Genomic DNA, 17,804 nt, shown 5'->3' on the forward strand with positions numbered 1-17,804 from the left:
TACGAAAAACTATGGCGCAAAATTGCGCATCCACAATGCTGCGCCACCAATGTGCTGAATTGGAATTGGAATTGTCCACCCAAAACTTACGAGTTGCAGCAAAAACAAACGAGCTTCTTTTTTTCCGGAGCCGGAGACTTTGGTTCATTGCCGTTCTCGTCGTGCAGCAATAAACGGTGCTAAAGTAGCCAAATAGCCCTTTTTTGTTTATTGTTTTTGGAAGTTGCTTGAAGGTGGGCGGTGGTGAGCGCGGTCTGGGATGAGTCTCTGAGGTGCCATCTACATGAAATACGGGCAATAAATAATTGCCATTTTTACCACGCTTTTAATCGGGAAGTTTTGTAGATTATGCAGTGCATGCCAACGTTTTATTCATATTTGCAGCTAAATCACACTTGGAGACAATTCGTTTGCTTTTTAAACTGAAAAGATTATTGCGACAAATATTGTATTACTATTTTGAAATTCAAACGGAAACTTTATAAATTTAATGGAGTGTTGCCGAGTTGAACAACCATTACTACAGATCCAGCCTTCTCGATAGTTATTCATAAGTACTCAATTAATAACGTTCTGAGGAATTATGATACTAAAAGTTTAAAGTATAGTATTCCCATCAAATTATCTAAAGATTAACGTGCTGTTTCATTGAAGATCGAACATGATCTTGAAACTGAGTTAAAAATATGTAATGGAAATGTATCTAGAGACTAACTATTGGTCTTAAATCACCGACAAACCGACGTGACACTGGCATTACAAAAGTGACCCACACGAAAGTACTGTCATTTACCAGTGAGGCGAACACTTCTGTCAAAGTAAGCTCTGTTCACTGCTGCTTCGATGTAAACAACTTTTCTAAATACAAATGGCGAAGGAAGTGTGAGGCATAATTTTGTGAGAATTATTGGACAAAACACCCGGGAACATCATTTTATAAGTTTCCAAATCAATGTAAAAGATGTGAGAAGTACATAAAACAATACGCATTGGAATTGGCGAAGAAAAACAAAAAGGGGATTTAGCAGTTCCTTCTCTGTGTCAGTGTAGTAAGCGAATCATTATAGAGATGGCGCTAGTGTTTAACGTTTTTTCATTTGAAATAAGGAGACAACTTTTGAAGCTCATTTTGTTCGAAGTGTCACGTCGGTTTGTCGGTGATGTATCTACAGACTAACTATTGGTCTTAAATATCCTAGAAATTCTTATAGTGTCATGTTTTGCTCCATCGTTTAGTAATGATAAACGTGCCTAACCACTTTCTGTTTGCTACCCGATCGCTACAAATGACCTATAGATGCATCATACACAGTACTTCAATGACTTAATCGCTTCTGAGACTGTTATTTTGAATGAAACATTGAATTTTGGTATCGTACTAATAACATACAATCCCTAAGCAGGCGAGGATTTTGGAAAATTTTATACTACTTTGCTGTATGATTGAAGTCCTACATGAAAATACTTTCATTCTATAACAGATTCTAGAGATACAACTGAGACTGCGACTTAATTCTGAGGTTTCCAAAGAAGCCATGAATTTAAAATACGTTTACAAACATTTACAATTCAACGTCATTTCGAACTAAACTTCAATAACTGTAGCTCTATATTAATGATACTGCGTTTCGCACGGCCTACTGGCGCTCGTCTTAAAGCCATTATTAGAAGCAGCATTTGAAAGCTCCTGTACCACCTTCTCTCCCATTCACTTCACTCTTCTAAAGCACTTCTAAGTTTAAAGGTATAAGCCGGGTCACCAAAAGAACCCACAGCCAGTTTGGGGTTCATGTTCGTTTCATTACGTCGAACAATGTCACCGGTAATCACTAGCTGATCGAACGTAAATCATCCTCTCCCCTCTGTACAACGAAATTCTTCTCGTCCCGAAACCGTCCACCACATCGAAGGATATATATGTATAATTGGGCTAATCCACACCGGGATCGGTCAGCGTCCCACCTGACTTACCACAAACACACTACCCTGGTGCAGGGCGACCACAAAGCGCTGCTAGCTGGAATTTACGATCCAAAAACTATTTATTATTCATTTATTAGTGGGTTAACTTTCACCTCAAGATATCACCTCAAGCTCCTCACAGCTAGTGTGTGTGTGTGTTTATTTTTCTCTACACACTACAGGAAGTTAGAAAGTAACGCCAAAAAGGACGTGCCTATGCCCATCTATAGGGAGCTATTTTGAAGGAAGAAGAGGGGAAAAGTGTGTAAATAAATTATGTAAATTTAATTACTCTATTTCGTTGCCCTTTTTTGCATCTCTTCCTTTCACCTTTCTTCCTTCTTCCGCAAGGGATTTTCCCATTCAATATCCGGTGCGGTTGTGTGTGAAGGTGAAAATGGCTTTCTTTAGTTCCGGGGTCGATTGAGCTATCGATGGAAGGAGACGTTCGGTCTTCGTTTCTTTAAAGGTGAATGATCCTTTAAGGTTTAATTTCCAAAATTCTAACCACAAGAGATGTTAAACAATGAGGGAAATGAAGTTATTACAACATAGAAAAAGAACATTTGTACACAAAGCAATAAATTCTTTGCACTACTTTCTTGTAATAGATATCCGCATACCGACGCAATGGAACCTCCCTTCAAATCAAAGCCAAAATTAGTGGCTAACATGGAGGCCCTATGTGCCCCAAGCCCCCAGTGTTTGATTAGATGGGGTCTCCGGCTTACTTCACCTCAAAATCCGTAGTCCCCGGACGACTAATTCTCTCTAATTCTAGGCTCGTTCTAATTCTAATTGTTGGCGTTGGCTGTTGTTGACCCACGGCTCAAACCTCGCAACGGCTTTCCGGCTTGCCAGCGCTTAGTGGCCAGTAATCATAGGCCACCGGGTAGGGCGAACTAAAGCAAAATAAACGCCACCATTGCCACCATTAATCCAAATGTGCGCCAACGGGGGTTTCCAAACGCACACACGCAAGTCTGTCGCTCAGCCGTTTCACCCATTTCCCGCGTCATTTCCAACTGTGTGTTACACTGTGGATAGGTACAACCGTCATAACCCATCATTAACCCCCGGGGCAAAAAACAAACCGCGCAAAAGGGTGAACACCACGGAAGACCCCTTCCGGCTGCGGAGGGAAGTTGGGAAAAATGGCGGCAGCTAATGTTTTGGGGCTGGCGTTTTTGGTTCGACCATTCAACGGATGGGGTCATTTCCAGCCCGGTCAAAGTCCCCGAGGTGGAAAGTGGCTGAGTGGCTGAGTATGTGTTTGTGTGTCTCTGTTAGAAAGTTCTCCTCAGCAAGTGGGCCGGTTTGCTAACACTCCTCAGCTAATGATAGACCCTGAGGCTCTCGCTGAAATGGAGGAAAACCCGATCCATCACCAAACTTCGATGGGGGAGGTCAGGTCGCACACCGGCACAAATCAGCACAAGCTCTCACACAAACACACACACGAACTAAGCACAGAGTCGGTTTCGCGCTCTGTAACGCGATGATTAGATTTAATTGGATAACAGAGAGATAGTGTTTGCACCCACCGCAAAGACTCCCTCCAAGGGTTGGTGGGGAATTTTCTTATAAATAATTTATCACAATTTCCCGTGGAAAGGTGTTAACCGATGCAGCTCCGTCCCCAAAATTAAAGGTGTTGTTTTTCTTCTCTGTTTTTGTGAAGAAGAAAGAGTTGTAATTATGACAAGGTTTGGAAATTACAAGGGCAACCTTGCACGGTGAGTTGCAACTTTCTGATGAATCGTTCAACACATCGGGTTGGTGAAATTCCACCAAACTTTAACGAACCGTGCTTCGTGTTTTCTCTCCCCCTCTGCGTCTAGACAGGTTAGTGTGTAAGTAAAAGATTGATAAACACTTGTCCGAAAGGTGATTGTGATGGATTATAACGCTGATGGAATAGTCCGACCAACAAATCGAGGAGAAAACTCAGACCACGTTCTTTATTTCGTTCACACCAATGCTCTTCAATTCCTCTTTTTTTTATTACTGATTATGCATAGGGAATGGCATACACTACTACTGCTGTAAGCATACTATCACCCCCCCCCCCCCCCCCACGTGTCGTGTGGCATGTGTCGCATGTCGCATTTACGGTCGATTTGCAAATTAAGTGAAACATTTCGCACTTCACCGGCCGCGCGATCGTTGGGCGATAAAGATGTGGTTGATTTGAATAGTTTTTTTTTAAGGCAGCTGGAAGGTGGAAGGATCGGTAGTTGGAGACGTGGATTTTCGTTCTACTAGATGGATTATGTGTGCTGTTATGTTTGGGGAAAAGAAAGAAATTTCACGAAAAATAGAGCTTGTAATGCTTAAAAGCTGCATTTTACTACACAACTTAGCCTACATTTAGGCGTTCGTTACGTGCAGATCTTGAATAAAAAATGTTATCTTTAGTTTGAATCATAATCTTCTATCTTTTTTACCTCAATATTTCAAACTGTAAAATAAAAATATCAATCAAGAACCTTCGCAGAAAGCTAGAAAAAGTAATATGTTTCCTTTGTCGGTCTTACACCTCCACCTTCGTCGCCTAAATGTATGCAATAATATGATTATCATATTTTATTGTTTGGATGCAAGAATAGTTACATTTTAGATGAAAAAGGCAAAAGATTAATAGTTTCTAAGGAATAAAACCTCATCAAACACTTGTAAACTGTGTTAAATAGTATTTTATTTACTTTTAATAGCGTTTGGCTGAGCAACATAGCCTACATCTAGGCGCACAAGCATTGGAAATAGCAAATTATACAATTTATTACCAGTTTTACTGCTATTCACTTAAACTTTTCCTTGAAATCACCTATATGCTAACGGTGTTAAATCGAAAGAAAAAAAAACAATTTTCTTCCCTGTAAGCCCAGCAAAAACACGTCAAACCTTTGGAACATGAAAAGCCCCGATGATAGATAAATTTATCTGCTTGTCATCTGCACATCCGATACAAAGTGGCGCAACATTGCGACCAAAAAAGCAGAGAACGCCACATTACCGAGGGCGTTAAAGTGACACAGATTGAAACATATTCTTTGGGCTCCGGCGTTTTTTTCTATTCTCTCTCTTCTATTTTTGCTAGAGACTTTGCATGGAAGGGAAGCAAAAACAGTACCACACAAACGTGCTAAATCCGGAAGATGTTACAATGGCGACAGAGGGGGGGGGGGGGGGAGCGGGGCACACCATTTGACACACCGTTGGTTTAATGCGAGTGCAAAAAAAAGCCGCGACAGGGAAGCGAACAACTGCAGACACAAGACACACATATACACACACACACAAAATCAGACATCGAAATCAGCAGACAAATAAATAAAATTTTAAAGCTTTTTCATTCACTTGAACGCGTTAGGGGCTCCACTCCGTCCTTCCTCCCAGGGCAGGGATCTTTGCACGTGAAAGCAAAATCGTCCCCGTTTGGGTTTTTTCGCGACACGCCAACAAGCAAGTGGCAACAAACTGTCCTTCTTAGCGTAGAAAAACCTACGCACCATCACCGCGACGGCAGAGACGGGGGGAGGGGGGGGGGGACTGAACAGGACTTTGGCCTTCCCTTCGTTGAGAATAAACTCGAGGAAACGGGGGGAAAACTTCCATTTCCTAAGCGTATTCAAATTTTATGCAGATCCAATACGATTTAGAAACATACTTTAAGTATTTTCTATCTTTAGTCTCGCGGACCGAAGAAGAATGTTCTCACGATCGTTCGCTACGGTGGGCAACACGAGCCGGTACCGAACCGGGATAAAGGTAAGAAAGACTTTTCCCTTTACTGTTGCAGTCTTACCCCCACATCTCCCTGTGCAGTACTTTGTTTGCTAGGTGTTGTTGAAGTAAAAATCAACCACTTCTGCGAGCTCTGATAGGAAAAACATTCACCCGCTACAATCCAGCAAACGCAGGTGGTTCTGGAAGAAGCAGGCAGCAACAAAAGAAAAACCCTAAATGAAGACATTGATGTACAGACGGCAGCCCCCTTCTCGAGTGTGCATTACTGCGCCTTCATACACCTCCGGCGGGGGAAGGATAAGCGGTCTTAAAAGGGAGACAGGCGTTGCTTAAGGGAAGAGCAAAAAAGCAGGAAGTAAGCATGCCAAAATGGAAGCTTAATACTATAATAGCTTTATCTTTCACGCCAGGAAAGAAATCCTCACAGCTAGAGCGGTTTTCCTATTGCAGACATTTGAGTTCCAAATATAACTATTCTTGAGACGGAATTTTCCTTAAAATTTGAATGACCATAGCTTGCGATTTAGGCCTTAAATTATTTGGTAGTTCGGTTGTAATCGTATAAATTGCATATTTTGTGTAGGGTAGATCTACATATATTACATGATATAACTACATTTTTAAATCTTTGCATAATTATTGGATTTTTTCTTACAAGAGATGTTTCTGTTGCCTGCAATCCCATCTAAATACAAATATTTACTATTCCATTCCAGTTGAGCTGCTCTTGTCTCAAATTTCCTCTTTAATTAAAAGCTGCTAGGATAAATGCTAGGATAAAAGCAACTGATAAATTACTTAAAAATTGGTTAAAATTACAGACCAATCCTCACCAAGCATTGCAAAACGCCTGAAGGTATGCAATTGATGAATAGATTGAAAAATATAACTCAGCTTAATAAAACAAAATGTTCAAGGGATTAATAAAACCTTAAAGCAACAAAAATAACAGGAAAAGTAAAGTTGGCTAGGCAAAATATATTTTCTTACTGTAAAAACCAATTCAATTCCTTGATATTTATATCGATTGTATACCTTCAAGCGCATAATCGATTATTGATTGTGCATACCTTCAGGCGCTACCAAACACCAAACATTCAACATTCCTTCAGTTTAGGACAATCGTTTTGTCGTATTTATTTTTTGTTAAAATGAACTTGACAAAAACTATTTGCAATCAAGAACCACATTCATGTACTTGATTTTTGAAACTAAAATCTATTTATTGTTTTATCGAACACGATTCCTAGCCACGTGCGTTATTTTGAAATAACGACACTGCCAGCGTTCAAATTTGAATTCAAACAAACAGTAGCGCTATCTATTGCAAAACTGAAGAAACCAGCCAACGTACTGGGACCCTTCTTTTGCTTGTTGTTCCCTTTTTGCTACCAACGACTGTGACAGCTGGCTGATGTAAACAATCGCGTCGCATCATTTTCCCTTGCTGCGCGCTCTTAGTTCTCGGTCGACGTATTTTCCACCCCCCTTTTCCGGGATCCATCAAAATGAACTCCAACACCGAAGGTATGCTATCGAACCCGTCGCAATGGAAGCGACCGGAAGATATACTAAAAATGCAACGGCTCAAGAGGAAACAGCGAGCGTTGCAGGACCGCATCAACAATCAATCGAAAGGTGATGGAGGAGGCGGAGGTGGTGGTGGTGCGAAACCGAATCAATCGTCCGCCGGAAGTGACGATCCACTTGCGAATCGTTTTGAGGCGAATCCGAAGCGAAAGAATCCATTCTCGAGGTAAGAGACGCCTAAAAGCAGCAGTGGTAGACTTTTGTCCTTATTTGTCTTTTTTGTTTTGTTTTCAGAGCGGTTGATCCAGCGGCCAAACGACAGAAGGAAGCACACACCGCGAGTCAGCTCGAGGACGTTGGAGAGTCAACCATCTTCGAGCTGCTGAACAAACCGCAAACAGCAGGCGTCGTGCCAAACTTGGAAGCTCCCAGCACAACGCCCGCCGCCATTGAGACACGCTTTCAGCAGTACCATTGCCCAGTAGAACAGTACCTACCCGCCGACCCGGAAGAGGAACAGTGCAAAGCGAGCAAGTTCGCCCCGATCCACTGGAGCATCAAGAGCAAGCTGCGCATCATCTGCCGAACGCCGATACCGGGCACGAATCTCAAAACCAACCAGGAAGCGAGCGGCCTAACCTCATTCGTACGCTGCATCGATTCGAAGGAGTCTTCCACCGGGATGGACATTTCCCCAGGGGCCCGGTTCTATCAGGCGACCCTCTACTGGCAACATCCGTACCTGCCATGGTTTACCCTTTTCCCAAGGAATTCGCGCAACAACAACACCCAAGCTCCACTGGTGGACGAATCGATCCGGAACGTGCTAGCGAAGGAGTGGATCATAAGCTTCCGTAACCTGTTCCAGCTGGTGCGGGCTCGCCAGTGTCCCTACTTCTATCTCTGTGCCAACTCATTCACCGTGCTGTTCCGGGCGGCCGGTATCGGCGGACGGGTAGAAACGCACGCACTGCTCACACCCACCACGAGGGGAATGCGGGCGGCACTGAAGCAGGAAGAGATCGAGTTCACCATGCCACTGAAAAAGGGAGCATCGACACAGACACAGGACCAGCACAATCGCTCGTCGGAATCGGGCATCGGTAACAGCAGCTTCTCCAACTCGTCCGAAGAGCAATCGCAAACGGCACCGAACGAAGAGCTTACCAACGATCGTTCACTGGAAGGAGAGCAGCAGGACGGAGAGGAGGACGAGGACGACGACGATATGGATGGTGAGCAGTGGTTGGAGAGTATGGGCGTGGATGCGGCAGAAATACGCAAAATCAGCGATGTCCACCGAAGGAAGCAGCAGAAGCGGGAGTGCGGATCCGATTACAGCGATCAATCGCTCGTCCTCATCGAAGGCCCCGAGTGTCAGGCGTTCTTTAACTTTCTGCTCAACGCTAAAAGCACCATCGCGAAGGTGGGCAGACTGGCGGGCATTCCACCGACCCTGCTGGCGCCGGTATCGTTCGCTGGCGCAACACTTCGCACCCTTCAGACCCGCTCGAGCAAGATCCAGATGGATGGCCAGCAGTACCACAGTACGGAGCTGCAGGGTGTGGTTCTGCCCCACATCCTGCCGTACGTGACGGATCTGCTGTGCGAGAGCAAGGACAACTACAGCGTTACGATGGCTACTGTTCCGAGCACGGCGGCACTGTGTGCCGCCTCCCAGAAGCTGATCAGCGACGCGGACAAGGAGAACGATGCATCCGCCCTGGCTGGGCCGGTGTTTGGCAAGGAGAACCTGTCCGACTGTGGGCTGAACAAGCGCATCGTCGAGAACATGTGCCGCGCCACGAAGGATTCCGTGTTCGATACGGAGCGACTGCTGTACAGCCAGGAGGCGGGTGGATTTACCTGGAGTTAGCTTAATTTTTACCACACAACTCCGTATCCTGTTTGCAGCCTGTGTAGAGAAGACTGTGTATTTTTTCACCTTAATATAATATACAATGTTCAAAACCCTCGCAGCTTAACACTCTCTTTTAATGGTCGATTATAATTAGCTCATCGATGCTCCAGTCCTCGTACGACGAGTCGGGCAGGTAGCGCCGGATGATTATGGGAATTTTGCGCTGCTTCAGCTCCTTCATCGCAATCTGCAGCGGGTCCGTCTCGCCCTCCAGCTCCACCATGATCGGTGCGCACATGGCGATCTGCAGGGCGCGCGTACCGAGCACACGCGCTCGCTCGTACTTCGTCATGTACTTGGTCGTGATGCGCTTGTTCTTCGGCACACCGCCGCCGGCCTGGCCCGGATTGATGATCTCGATGTTGTCCCCATCCTCCTCCTGGTTCAGCTCGTCAATGTTGTCGTCCTCCTCGACATCGTCGAACTCATCCCCACCGACACTGCGCACGTCGGGAAAATCGGGAAAAGCAACAAGTGTTTCATTAGACAAACAAGCACAATCGTAGGAAGGCCGCTTTACTTACTCATCGTTATCGTAATCGCCATCATCCATGGTGGAAAAGTGTGCAGAAATTCGAGAAACTTTTTCTGGAAAATTCACGCCGCAGCACGCCGTCTAGCAAACGCTTTGTTGATGGCTATTTGTTTGACGTTTCTTCCGCAGACGTCAAATCGGCTGTCAGTGAAGGGTGGTATAAAACTGGTCTAAACGTGCGTCGGTTGCAGCTGAATGAATTTAAAACTGCAATAACGAACAGAAAACCGTTAGCTTGTATAAAAATATGGCAAAAACAGCTAAATTCCTTTCAAAGATACGATTTATTAAAAAATATATCTCTACACTGTCCCTGGCGTTAACCACCAACACCACCACACACTACTGCCTACATAAATAGGATTCATCAATTTCATTGCCCGCAACTTGCCCACACTCGGAAAACTCTCGAAAAAGTATGCGCCAGAGAGCTTCCGGTTCCACACCTCAGCCTCTCACTTCTCGAAACTATCACCATCGATTGCCTTCAACACTTCCAGCAAGTTTTGCTTCTTTTTCGGATCGATCTGCACGCGCTTGGTGTTGTCCAGCTTGGGCCGGTTGAGCGATGGAGGCAGCGGCGCCACCACCTTCGACGCTTCCTTACCGTGCTGCAGCTCGTCGCAGAACGTGTCCAGCAGCGCTTCCTTTTTCAGTATACTTTGATGCATCTCCTGTTTCATCGCTTCCAGATCCCTTGCCGCCGACGACCGGCTGCCGCTCTCCACCGAGTCGGAATCGTTCGTTTCGGACGAATTGATCACCCGCTTCTTCACCGCACGCCCCTTGCCATTGTCCTTGCCGGCCGAGTATCCGTTGGTGGTGGTGGCCGACGAGCCAGCCTCACGAAACTGTTCCTCGAGCTCGCTGATGTGGGCCTTATGCTCGAAGATTTCGCTCAGATGGTCGACACTCTTCTCCGGCGACAGGTCCGTCTCGTAGTCATCCTCGTAGGACGTTTCCGTCGTGGCACTGTACCGCTTGACGGTTTGGCCTTTTAGCAGCTTGGCCGCAGCACCGGGACCCATTTCCGTCTGCAGCCGGAACAGCTCCGACGCAATGGCCTTGTCGAACTCGGCCTCCTGCTCCAGCGCGTACTGGTTAAACTCGGAGCACATGCCCTCGTCGTACTGGTGCTCCGCCGTTCCGTCCGGCTTTCCGTTCGTGCCGGTCTCGTCCGATTGTGCGTCGCCCTTATGCTTTCTGGAGCTGTGTCTCTTCCTAAGCTTGGAGGAGTTCTGGTGAGCGGCAGGCGTTTCCTCGTCCCGGGGCGACAAGGGTTGCAGTATTCTCGGGCTGGGAGTGGGTGATTTGTCCCCTTCGCCTCCTTCGTGAGCGTTTGGTTTCACCTTCGGGCTCATGTCCAGGTTCGTTACCGGGGAAGGTTCAGAAAAGTTCTGCAAAATGGAACGAAAAACGTTAATTTGGGTACAATATACATGCTTTACCACCTGCCATCTTACCGGGTAAGGGGATTTGTGCGAGGAACCGTTTCCGTATCGAATCATTTGCTGCTGCATTGGCTGTTGTGGTTGCTGCTGCTGTCCTGAGGACGGTTTGGACGTCTTCATCAGAAAGTTGCTATTCTTCAACAGCGTCGAAGGAGTGCGTTTCTCGTATATCTACAAGCAAAAAAGGCAAGAATCAACATAAATCCAACATTGAGAGAATGTTCTAATTCAACAATACCTCAATCACAGAGTTGAGCCGGTTGACTTCATGCTGCGTGCGCTCGAGCTTCTGCGCCAGCTCCCGTTGCTTCAGCATTTCCTGCTGCAGTTGGGCTTTGAAATTTTTCGAATCGAGTTGAATCCTTCTAGAGAGTAATTTGGCATCGTTGTCCTTCTCCATGAGCCTGTTTTCTAGGTACCGCACCCTGTCGGCCAGTCTTTCGCGTTCTTCTAAATGTCTGCCGAGGCGGACCACCGGTGGACACATAAAGATGTTGAGATGACCCGCGGCTTTTTGGTATAAAATCAGCCCCACACATACTTATCTTTGTTGAGCTGCACCAGATGCTTGTTCTGGTCCGTGATCGTCAGTATGTGGGCATCCTTGGCCTTCAGCTTGCTGATCAGCTCCTTGTTTTGGTTCTGCAGGTTGCGATACTTCGTCTGCCACGTGCGCACCTCTTCCGCGTGCGAGTTGAGCAGCTTCGGCAGCTCCGCGTTCGAGTTGACGTACTTGGAGAGTGCCGAATCCTGGCGCTTCTGTACCGATTTCAGCACCCGATTATCTTTGGTCAGCTCCTGCAAGGGAAAAGAGAGGCCAGAAATTAATAGCTCCATATGTTTAAATATTTACAATCAAACAATTACCGCAATGACCATGTTGGCCGCTTCGAGCTGATTTTGCAACTGCTTCAGGCGCAACATGCGCGCCGACATTACCCGGTGCCGCACATCGCTGTCGGACGCTAGCACCATGCCCGGTTGCCTAGCAGCAACCTTGCGTCGGTGCAGGGCGGAAAACTTGGAGCTGTTTGAATAGAGACTTTCCATACTCTGCATAGAATAGCTGAGGAACGGGAGCAAAATGTCAATTAGATTATAATTATTTATAATTTTCAAAATCCTAAGGCTCGTGTGAGTGATCCAAATTCATTTAAAAGATGATAAGGATGAAACCCGATAGAAAATACCCTCTAAATCGATCTATTGGCGGTGAACACCGCACGGCGCGCAACTGACCAAGGCAATGATGTTTACTTTGGTAAATAAAAACGGGTCCTTGCCCAGTTGCCCAGCCACTCGCTAACATGTTGTGCCGTTTGAATAATAAGCAGCAGCACCAGCACCAGCAGCAGTTTGTTGTTTTCTTCCCCTCACCCTCGCGGGGGCAGCAGGAGCCGAAAGGTGCAAAGGTGGAGCGAGCGAAAGGGAATGTTTTCCGTTACTAAGGGTGAAAGTGATTTGGGGCGACGGAGGACAATGACAAGGGTATGTGATAGGGGGCGACAAGAAAACAACCAACACCAGTTCCCGTTCCGCAAGGATATATCCACATAGTAGTAGGCACTGGTTGAGTTGGGCGAAAAGAAAACTGTGTATATATAAAAAATGCATATATGAATGACGGTGGAAAATGATGAGCGCAGTGAATTTTCACTAAGTGTACTTGGAGCGAATGTACTGTCACGATCACTCACCACCACCCTGAGAGGAGTTGACCGGAAAATGGAACTTAGCGCCGATGCACACACGGCAAATACGATTTGCCTGGCCACCTTCCTATCGTTGTTACATGATACTCCTTGTTTGGGCAGGGAGGATGAGTCCTCCCGCAGGGCAATACAGCTTTGCAACGGTATACTCACGAGGAACGCAATGCCGTCGACATTATACTGGGTGGGCGCCACACGTTGAATTTGTCCAACACACAACTTTTTAAAACCGAAATCGAAGAGAAACAGCGTCCCTATGCTGCTGTTGATGTTGATGCTGGGGAATGGGAGAGGCAACACCACATAGAAGAGAGAAAAAAAAAACACAGATGCCGTCAGGTTCACAACACTACTGGACAATACAGCACACCGGCGTACGTCCTGCACTACAGAAACTTGACTGCAAAGTGAAGCTAAAGGCACAGTGGATGGAAATTTTCAGCTGTTTTCCACAGCCTATTTGTTTTGCGGCGTTGGCATGGCGACGTGATTGCGCCCCTTTCCGGGTGCGGGAGCTTCGAAAGACAGGAGCGCGCGCGTGGCGGCATTTTCGAACGTGCGAAAGTTGTCCGAAAACGGTTGTTCATTTTTCAACTTTCTAGTTTTTATTATTTTTTAAACTTATTTCAGCAACCGAAAAATGAAAAAAAATCACTTTTTGCCCTTCTTCATTTTTTCCTCATTCTGCGTATCCATCTTGCTGATCGCACGGAACACCTTCTTCTTTAGATCCTTCTGGCGCTGTAGCTTTTTAAACTTTTCGTTCACCAGCTCCTTCTTGAACTTTTTCGACCGCTCCCGTGTCTGGCGCAGCTGTTTGCTTTGCTTCGCTTTGTAGTTCGTTTTGATCATGTTCATCATTTTTGCCACCTGAAAACAAAAAGCGCCCATTAAAACCGTTATTTCAACATTTGTTCTCGTTCTGACTTACCTTCTGCTCGTGGGGCGACATCACGACCGCCACCCGTTCGCTTTCGAACGACTTCTTCGGCTTGAGCGGCCCCAGCTTGGGCTTGTCCTTGTACGGCAGCGCTTTCTGCAAAGTTTTCGGTATGACCAGCGGCCGGAAGGCCAACTTTTCGCGCACAATCTTCCTGCTGTACGTGCTGTCCTCCTTCGGCTCGAACTGGATGTTCTTTTCGCGCTTCAGCTGGCCCAACGTTTTCATGCCCACCCACTGCGATTTCTGGTCCGCCGGCAGCAGCAGGTTCGTCACCGGGGCGTAAAACTTCGGCACACTCACCCGGAACCAGGTGCGGCAGAACACGATATCGCTCAGCTGGATGCGATCCTCGAACGTCGCACGGTACGAACCTTCGGGCGGGACCGCCTTCTTGATCTGCCCCCGGATGCCCGACACGGTCCGTATCTTGGCGCCCTCGAACTTGGCCACCTCGAGCTGCGAGTTGAACATGCCCTTGATGTAGGCCGTCTTCTGAAAGATCTTGTCCGGCGTACCGATCAGCTTGAGCTTCTTCACGATTTCCACATTCTTGTCCGACTCGCTGACCGCGCCGGTCGCCGCGACTCGGAAGCCCAGCTTGCGCATCTCCTTCTGATCGTACGCCACCGTCTGGATCGCCAGCACGCCCGTGTTTTGGGGCGTGATCGGACCCCAGAAGCTCATGCTGCACGTCACGTGGTTCGGCGTGTACTTCAGGTAGCGATGCTTGAAGTCGTCCTCCACCTTGGCGTAGATCGGGACGGTTTGGAAGCGGCGCCAGCCGAGCGAGATGATCAACGGATCGCCCGTTTTCAGCGTCTTCTTGTACCAGCGGTGCTTCTTCACCTTACAGTTCACGTACCCCACGTTCTCCTCCACCATGTTCAGCCCCCCGATCAGCACGGGATAGGACGGGTCAAAGTGTTCCACAAACTCGGCCGAAATGTTCTTGAAGCACATGCGCACGTACAGCCCCGCCCGGTGGCCCTCGATGTTCAGCCGCACGTCCTCGTCCAGGTTGGCGAACTCCTTCTTGTTCAGCTCCGACTGGCGCAACGCGTCCGCCTTCAGCTTCTCGTAGTACTGATGGTCACCCTCGATGTGCTGATCGTCCCGCTCCGGGTTGTCGTACTCCGAGTCGAACTTGGCCTTCAGCTTCATCTTCTTCGCCATCAGCTCCGCCCGGGACATGTTTTTCTCCTCCACTCGGGTCGCCTTGCGCTTCAGTGACTTCTCATCGCCCTTCCCCACCTCATCCTCACCATCATCCACAGCCTTCTCTTCACCCTTTCCTCCCGCTGGCTTCTTATTAGCTCCCTTCGGTGCCTCGTGCTTTTCGCCCGTTTCCAAATCCTCAAAATCCCCGTACACATCACTATCCCCGTCGCTCATATCGTCCAGCTTGAGCAGCTCCTCCGCATCCTCGGACGCTTTCCACTTGCCCGTCACGAAGCAGTTGCGGATCAGGTCCTTGTTCTGCTCGCTCGTCCAATCGCGGATGCCATCGCCGTACTCCTCGAAGAAGCAACACTCATCCACATCCTGCACGCTTTTCTTCTTCTGCAGTTCGGCCTGCCGCTGGCTAACGCTCTTGAAAATGCCACCGAGCAGTCCGTCGTCCTCCGAATCGGCCTCTTCCTCCGCTTCGGCCGCCTGTTGCTGCTGCCGTTTGTGGAATTTGCTAAATACTCCGTACACTATTTTCATCAAGTTTTTGTTGGTGGCCAACCGTTCGAGATAGTCTTTGCGGGCCCGGGCGGCTAGACCATCCTTCCAGGCCATCGTGTTACCACCGGAAGTGTCGGCTTGCTCATCATCGTCCGAGGAAAGATACCCGCTGGTGCGTGACTTTCGCCCCAGCTTGTCCATATCGTTCATATCCTCCTCGTCGCCGCTTGAATCATCGTCTTCGTCGTTCTCGTTATCATCATCTTCATCATCATCTTCACGCTCTTCGCCATCATCTTCACCTTCCTCCGGTATCCAGCCAAGCCGTGCGCCTTTCCCAACCTCCGCCTCATCGTCTTCCGAGTCTTCCAACCCGGAATCCTCCTCCTCCTCCTCATCTTCCTCTCGATCCTCCTCCTCGTCCGATTCGTCGTCGTCAACACGCTTCGCGTCATCCACGTAATCGGACGACTTTATAACCGCTCCGCCGCTAAACAGCCGAAACTCCTGGTTTTCGATCGCCACATCGAACGTTTCCTTCTTCTCGATGAACGAATCGACAATCTGCTGCTGCTCACTGTCCGGCACACCCTTCCTGTGGCTATGCGACCCGGACAGCTCAATGTAAACCGCATCCTTATCGTACACGATGCCACCGACGCCGGACATTGGCGCATAAAGGAGACGCTCCTTTTCCATCAAACTTCGCTTCTTCTCGCCCGACGGCAGCGGGCACGGATCGGGCAGTGTACTCAGCTCCTCAATCGGCATATCGCCCAACCCGGCAATGTGCACCATGTTCTCCTTCTTCAGCGGAACACCGCGCACGTACCCGTAGAGCACCACATTCCGATCGCACTTGGCATTCAAGCGAATCTCTTCCGCGTTCGTAATGTCCTCCATACGATCCGCCACGATGTAGCTGTGTGCTCCTCGCCAGCTGAGCGGCCGGAACTTCATCACCGCTATAAATCGCCCCAAGTTGCGGATCTCGTTCCGCAAATACTCGCCATGGATCAGCCCGGACAGGTAGAACAGCTTCGCCCCATTGTACACCTCCGTCCAGAAGCGATGCTTCAGTACCTTTTTCTGCATTTTCAGCGCCTTCGCGTTCTTGATCACGTCCAGATGGTTCAGGATGCCCATAATCTTCGGCATTCCGTGCACCTGGCAAATGTTCAGAAACTCAAACACCTCCATCTCGAAGCCGAAGCTAGCGTCGACCATCAGCAGCACGAGATCGGCACACTTGGCCACGTCGATCATGCTGTTGATGTCGTTGTTGCACTCGAGCAGCGTAATGCGCCGCTTCTTCGACGTGACCACCGTAATCGGACCGTTTATTGTCGTGACGCTCGTTTTGGTAAAGTTTTTGATCAAGTTCTTGATGAGCGTGGTTTTGCCGACCTTCGGTGGACCGACGACCGCGATCAGTACGGGCGGCGGTTCTTCCGGCGTTTTGTCGACGAGCGGGATGTGCTGCTTCTTGGTGATGATGTCCTCCTTGTACCGGAAGCGTTTCTCCGCCGACCGGGCCTTCGTGATGGCGAACGCTTTCGGGTTCTTGGTCCGATCGGTCGGTTTGTTTTTGGCCTTCTTTTTGTCCGCCTTTACGCCTGAAAGGAAGGCAGGAGATGAAGATGAAACATACACTTTTGGGACTGTGGTTCAAGGGCCACTATGTACGGCTTACTTACCGGAATGGCGTTTCTTGTGGGCCTTTTTGGCCTCGGTATGGGAACTATCGTCCGCCATGGTTGCGTCCGGTGGCTTTTTTCACACTATTTTAGCGGAAAGAAAACTGTTTAAACACGGCACACCATGCCGCATGCTTTCAAAACACGCATGAGTTTGTTGACATCTTTGCGGATGACATATGCCGCAAGGTCGCAGAATGGCAGGTACTGCCATTTGGAATAATTTGACATTTGATGGAATAGATTTGGGAAAATATTGAAAAGTTTCAAGGTTTTATGCAATTACATTTATTTTTTGATGCCTCCAATGTTAATTAAGAACCAAATCCCATATTTTGTACATTTTTTTAATTAAAAATATTGATTTTTGACAGTCGCGAGGACAAATGTGCAGAACAGCAGGTGTGTCAACTACATTTGAATTTGATAACCCATTGGACAAATTGAGAGTTTAGAAATATCAGTTTCTAAAGGAATTTGCCTTTCATTTAATCTCTTTAAGATCAATTTGAGCCAACAATAATCGAAAACAAGAATCTTGTACATAAATTGAGCCAGATATCGATTCAATTTTCACTTTTTTCCCCTATTCCTTTATTGTCAAACCAGCACTGCTCTGTCAAAAGGCCCTTTGA

The 17,804-nt window shown here is 47.6% G+C and overlaps 4 protein-coding genes across 6 annotated transcripts; 1 reads left to right on the forward strand and 3 right to left on the reverse strand.

Annotated features, from left to right (window-relative positions):
- The first annotated feature begins 7,099 nt into the window (after positions 1-7,099).
- LOC121592414 (protein downstream neighbor of son homolog) lies at positions 7,100-9,215 on the forward strand. The gene is made up of 2 exons (XM_041913836.1): positions 7,100-7,468; positions 7,537-9,215. The coding sequence occupies exons 1-2, from the start codon at positions 7,221-7,223 to the stop codon at positions 9,116-9,118; spliced, it is 1,830 nt and encodes a 609-aa protein (XP_041769770.1). The 5' UTR covers positions 7,100-7,220; the 3' UTR covers positions 9,119-9,215.
- On the reverse strand, positions 9,145-9,816 carry LOC121592415 (DNA-directed RNA polymerases I, II, and III subunit RPABC2). The gene is made up of 2 exons (XM_041913837.1): positions 9,688-9,816; positions 9,145-9,603 (listed from the first exon to the last, which is right to left on the reverse strand). The coding sequence occupies exons 1-2, from the start codon at positions 9,714-9,716 to the stop codon at positions 9,237-9,239; spliced, it is 396 nt and encodes a 131-aa protein (XP_041769771.1). The 5' UTR covers positions 9,717-9,816; the 3' UTR covers positions 9,145-9,236.
- Positions 9,817-9,963: 147 nt separating this feature from the next.
- On the reverse strand, positions 9,964-13,280 carry LOC121592413 (lebercilin). 3 transcript variants are annotated; one of them, XM_041913833.1, is made up of 6 exons: positions 13,015-13,279; positions 12,017-12,215; positions 11,691-11,947; positions 11,388-11,607; positions 11,162-11,320; positions 9,964-11,095 (listed from the first exon to the last, which is right to left on the reverse strand). In XM_041913833.1, exons 1-6 carry the CDS (start codon positions 13,035-13,037, stop codon positions 10,154-10,156), a joined length of 1,800 nt encoding a protein of 599 aa, XP_041769767.1. In that variant the 5' UTR covers positions 13,038-13,279; the 3' UTR covers positions 9,964-10,153. The 3 variants fall into 3 exon arrangements, with proteins under 3 accessions (XP_041769767.1, XP_041769769.1, XP_041769766.1); XM_041913835.1 differs by lacking the exon at positions 13,015-13,279 and adding an exon at positions 12,847-12,995; XM_041913832.1 differs by having other exon boundaries at positions 9,964-11,320; positions 13,015-13,280.
- Positions 13,047-17,325, reverse strand: LOC121592412 (ribosome biogenesis protein BMS1 homolog). The gene is made up of 3 exons (XM_041913831.1): positions 17,170-17,325; positions 13,793-17,088; positions 13,047-13,731 (listed from the first exon to the last, which is right to left on the reverse strand). Exons 1-3 carry the CDS (start codon positions 17,225-17,227, stop codon positions 13,513-13,515), a joined length of 3,573 nt encoding a protein of 1,190 aa, XP_041769765.1. The 5' UTR covers positions 17,228-17,325; the 3' UTR covers positions 13,047-13,512.
- Between the last annotated feature and the right edge of the window lie 479 nt (positions 17,326-17,804).

Source organism: Anopheles merus, chromosome 2L, assembly GCF_017562075.2.
Source record: "Anopheles merus strain MAF chromosome 2L, AmerM5.1, whole genome shotgun sequence".
Lineage (NCBI taxonomy): Eukaryota > Metazoa > Arthropoda > Insecta > Diptera > Culicidae > Anopheles > Anopheles merus.

What these genes read in the sequence shown, in the direction of transcription:
- LOC121592412 (XM_041913831.1), bottom strand. Translation starts at nt 17,227, where the DNA reads ATGGCGGACGATAGTTCCCATACCGAGGCCAAAAAGGCCCACAAGAAA. An exon ending in CCACAAGAAACGCCATTCCG is followed by an intron (nt 17,089 to 17,169) that starts GTAAGTAAGCCG and finishes CCTTCCTTTCAG; the next exon opens with GCGTAAAGGCGGACAAAAAG. An exon ending in TGTCGCCCCACGAGCAGAAG is followed by an intron (nt 13,732 to 13,792) that starts GTAAGTCAGAAC and finishes TTTTGTTTTCAG; the next exon opens with GTGGCAAAAATGATGAACAT.
- LOC121592413 (XM_041913832.1), bottom strand. Translation starts at nt 13,037, where the DNA reads ATGTCGACGGCATTGCGTTCCTC. An exon ending in TCGACGGCATTGCGTTCCTC is followed by an intron (nt 12,216 to 13,014) that starts GTGAGTATACCG and finishes CCCGTTCCTCAG; the next exon opens with CTATTCTATGCAGAGTATGG. An exon ending in GTGCAGCTCAACAAAGATAA is followed by an intron (nt 11,608 to 11,690) that starts GTATGTGTGGGG and finishes CCGCCTCGGCAG; the next exon opens with ACATTTAGAAGAACGCGAAA.
- LOC121592415 (XM_041913837.1), bottom strand. Translation starts at nt 9,716, where the DNA reads ATGGATGATGGCGATTACGATAACGATGA. An exon ending in GGCGATTACGATAACGATGA is followed by an intron (nt 9,604 to 9,687) that starts GTAAGTAAAGCG and finishes CGACGTGCGCAG; the next exon opens with TGTCGGTGGGGATGAGTTCG.
- LOC121592414 (XM_041913836.1), top strand. Translation starts at nt 7,221, where the DNA reads ATGAACTCCAACACCGAAGGTATGCTATCGAACCCGTCGCAATGGAAG. An exon ending in CGAAAGAATCCATTCTCGAG is followed by an intron (nt 7,469 to 7,536) that starts GTAAGAGACGCC and finishes TTTTGTTTTCAG; the next exon opens with AGCGGTTGATCCAGCGGCCA.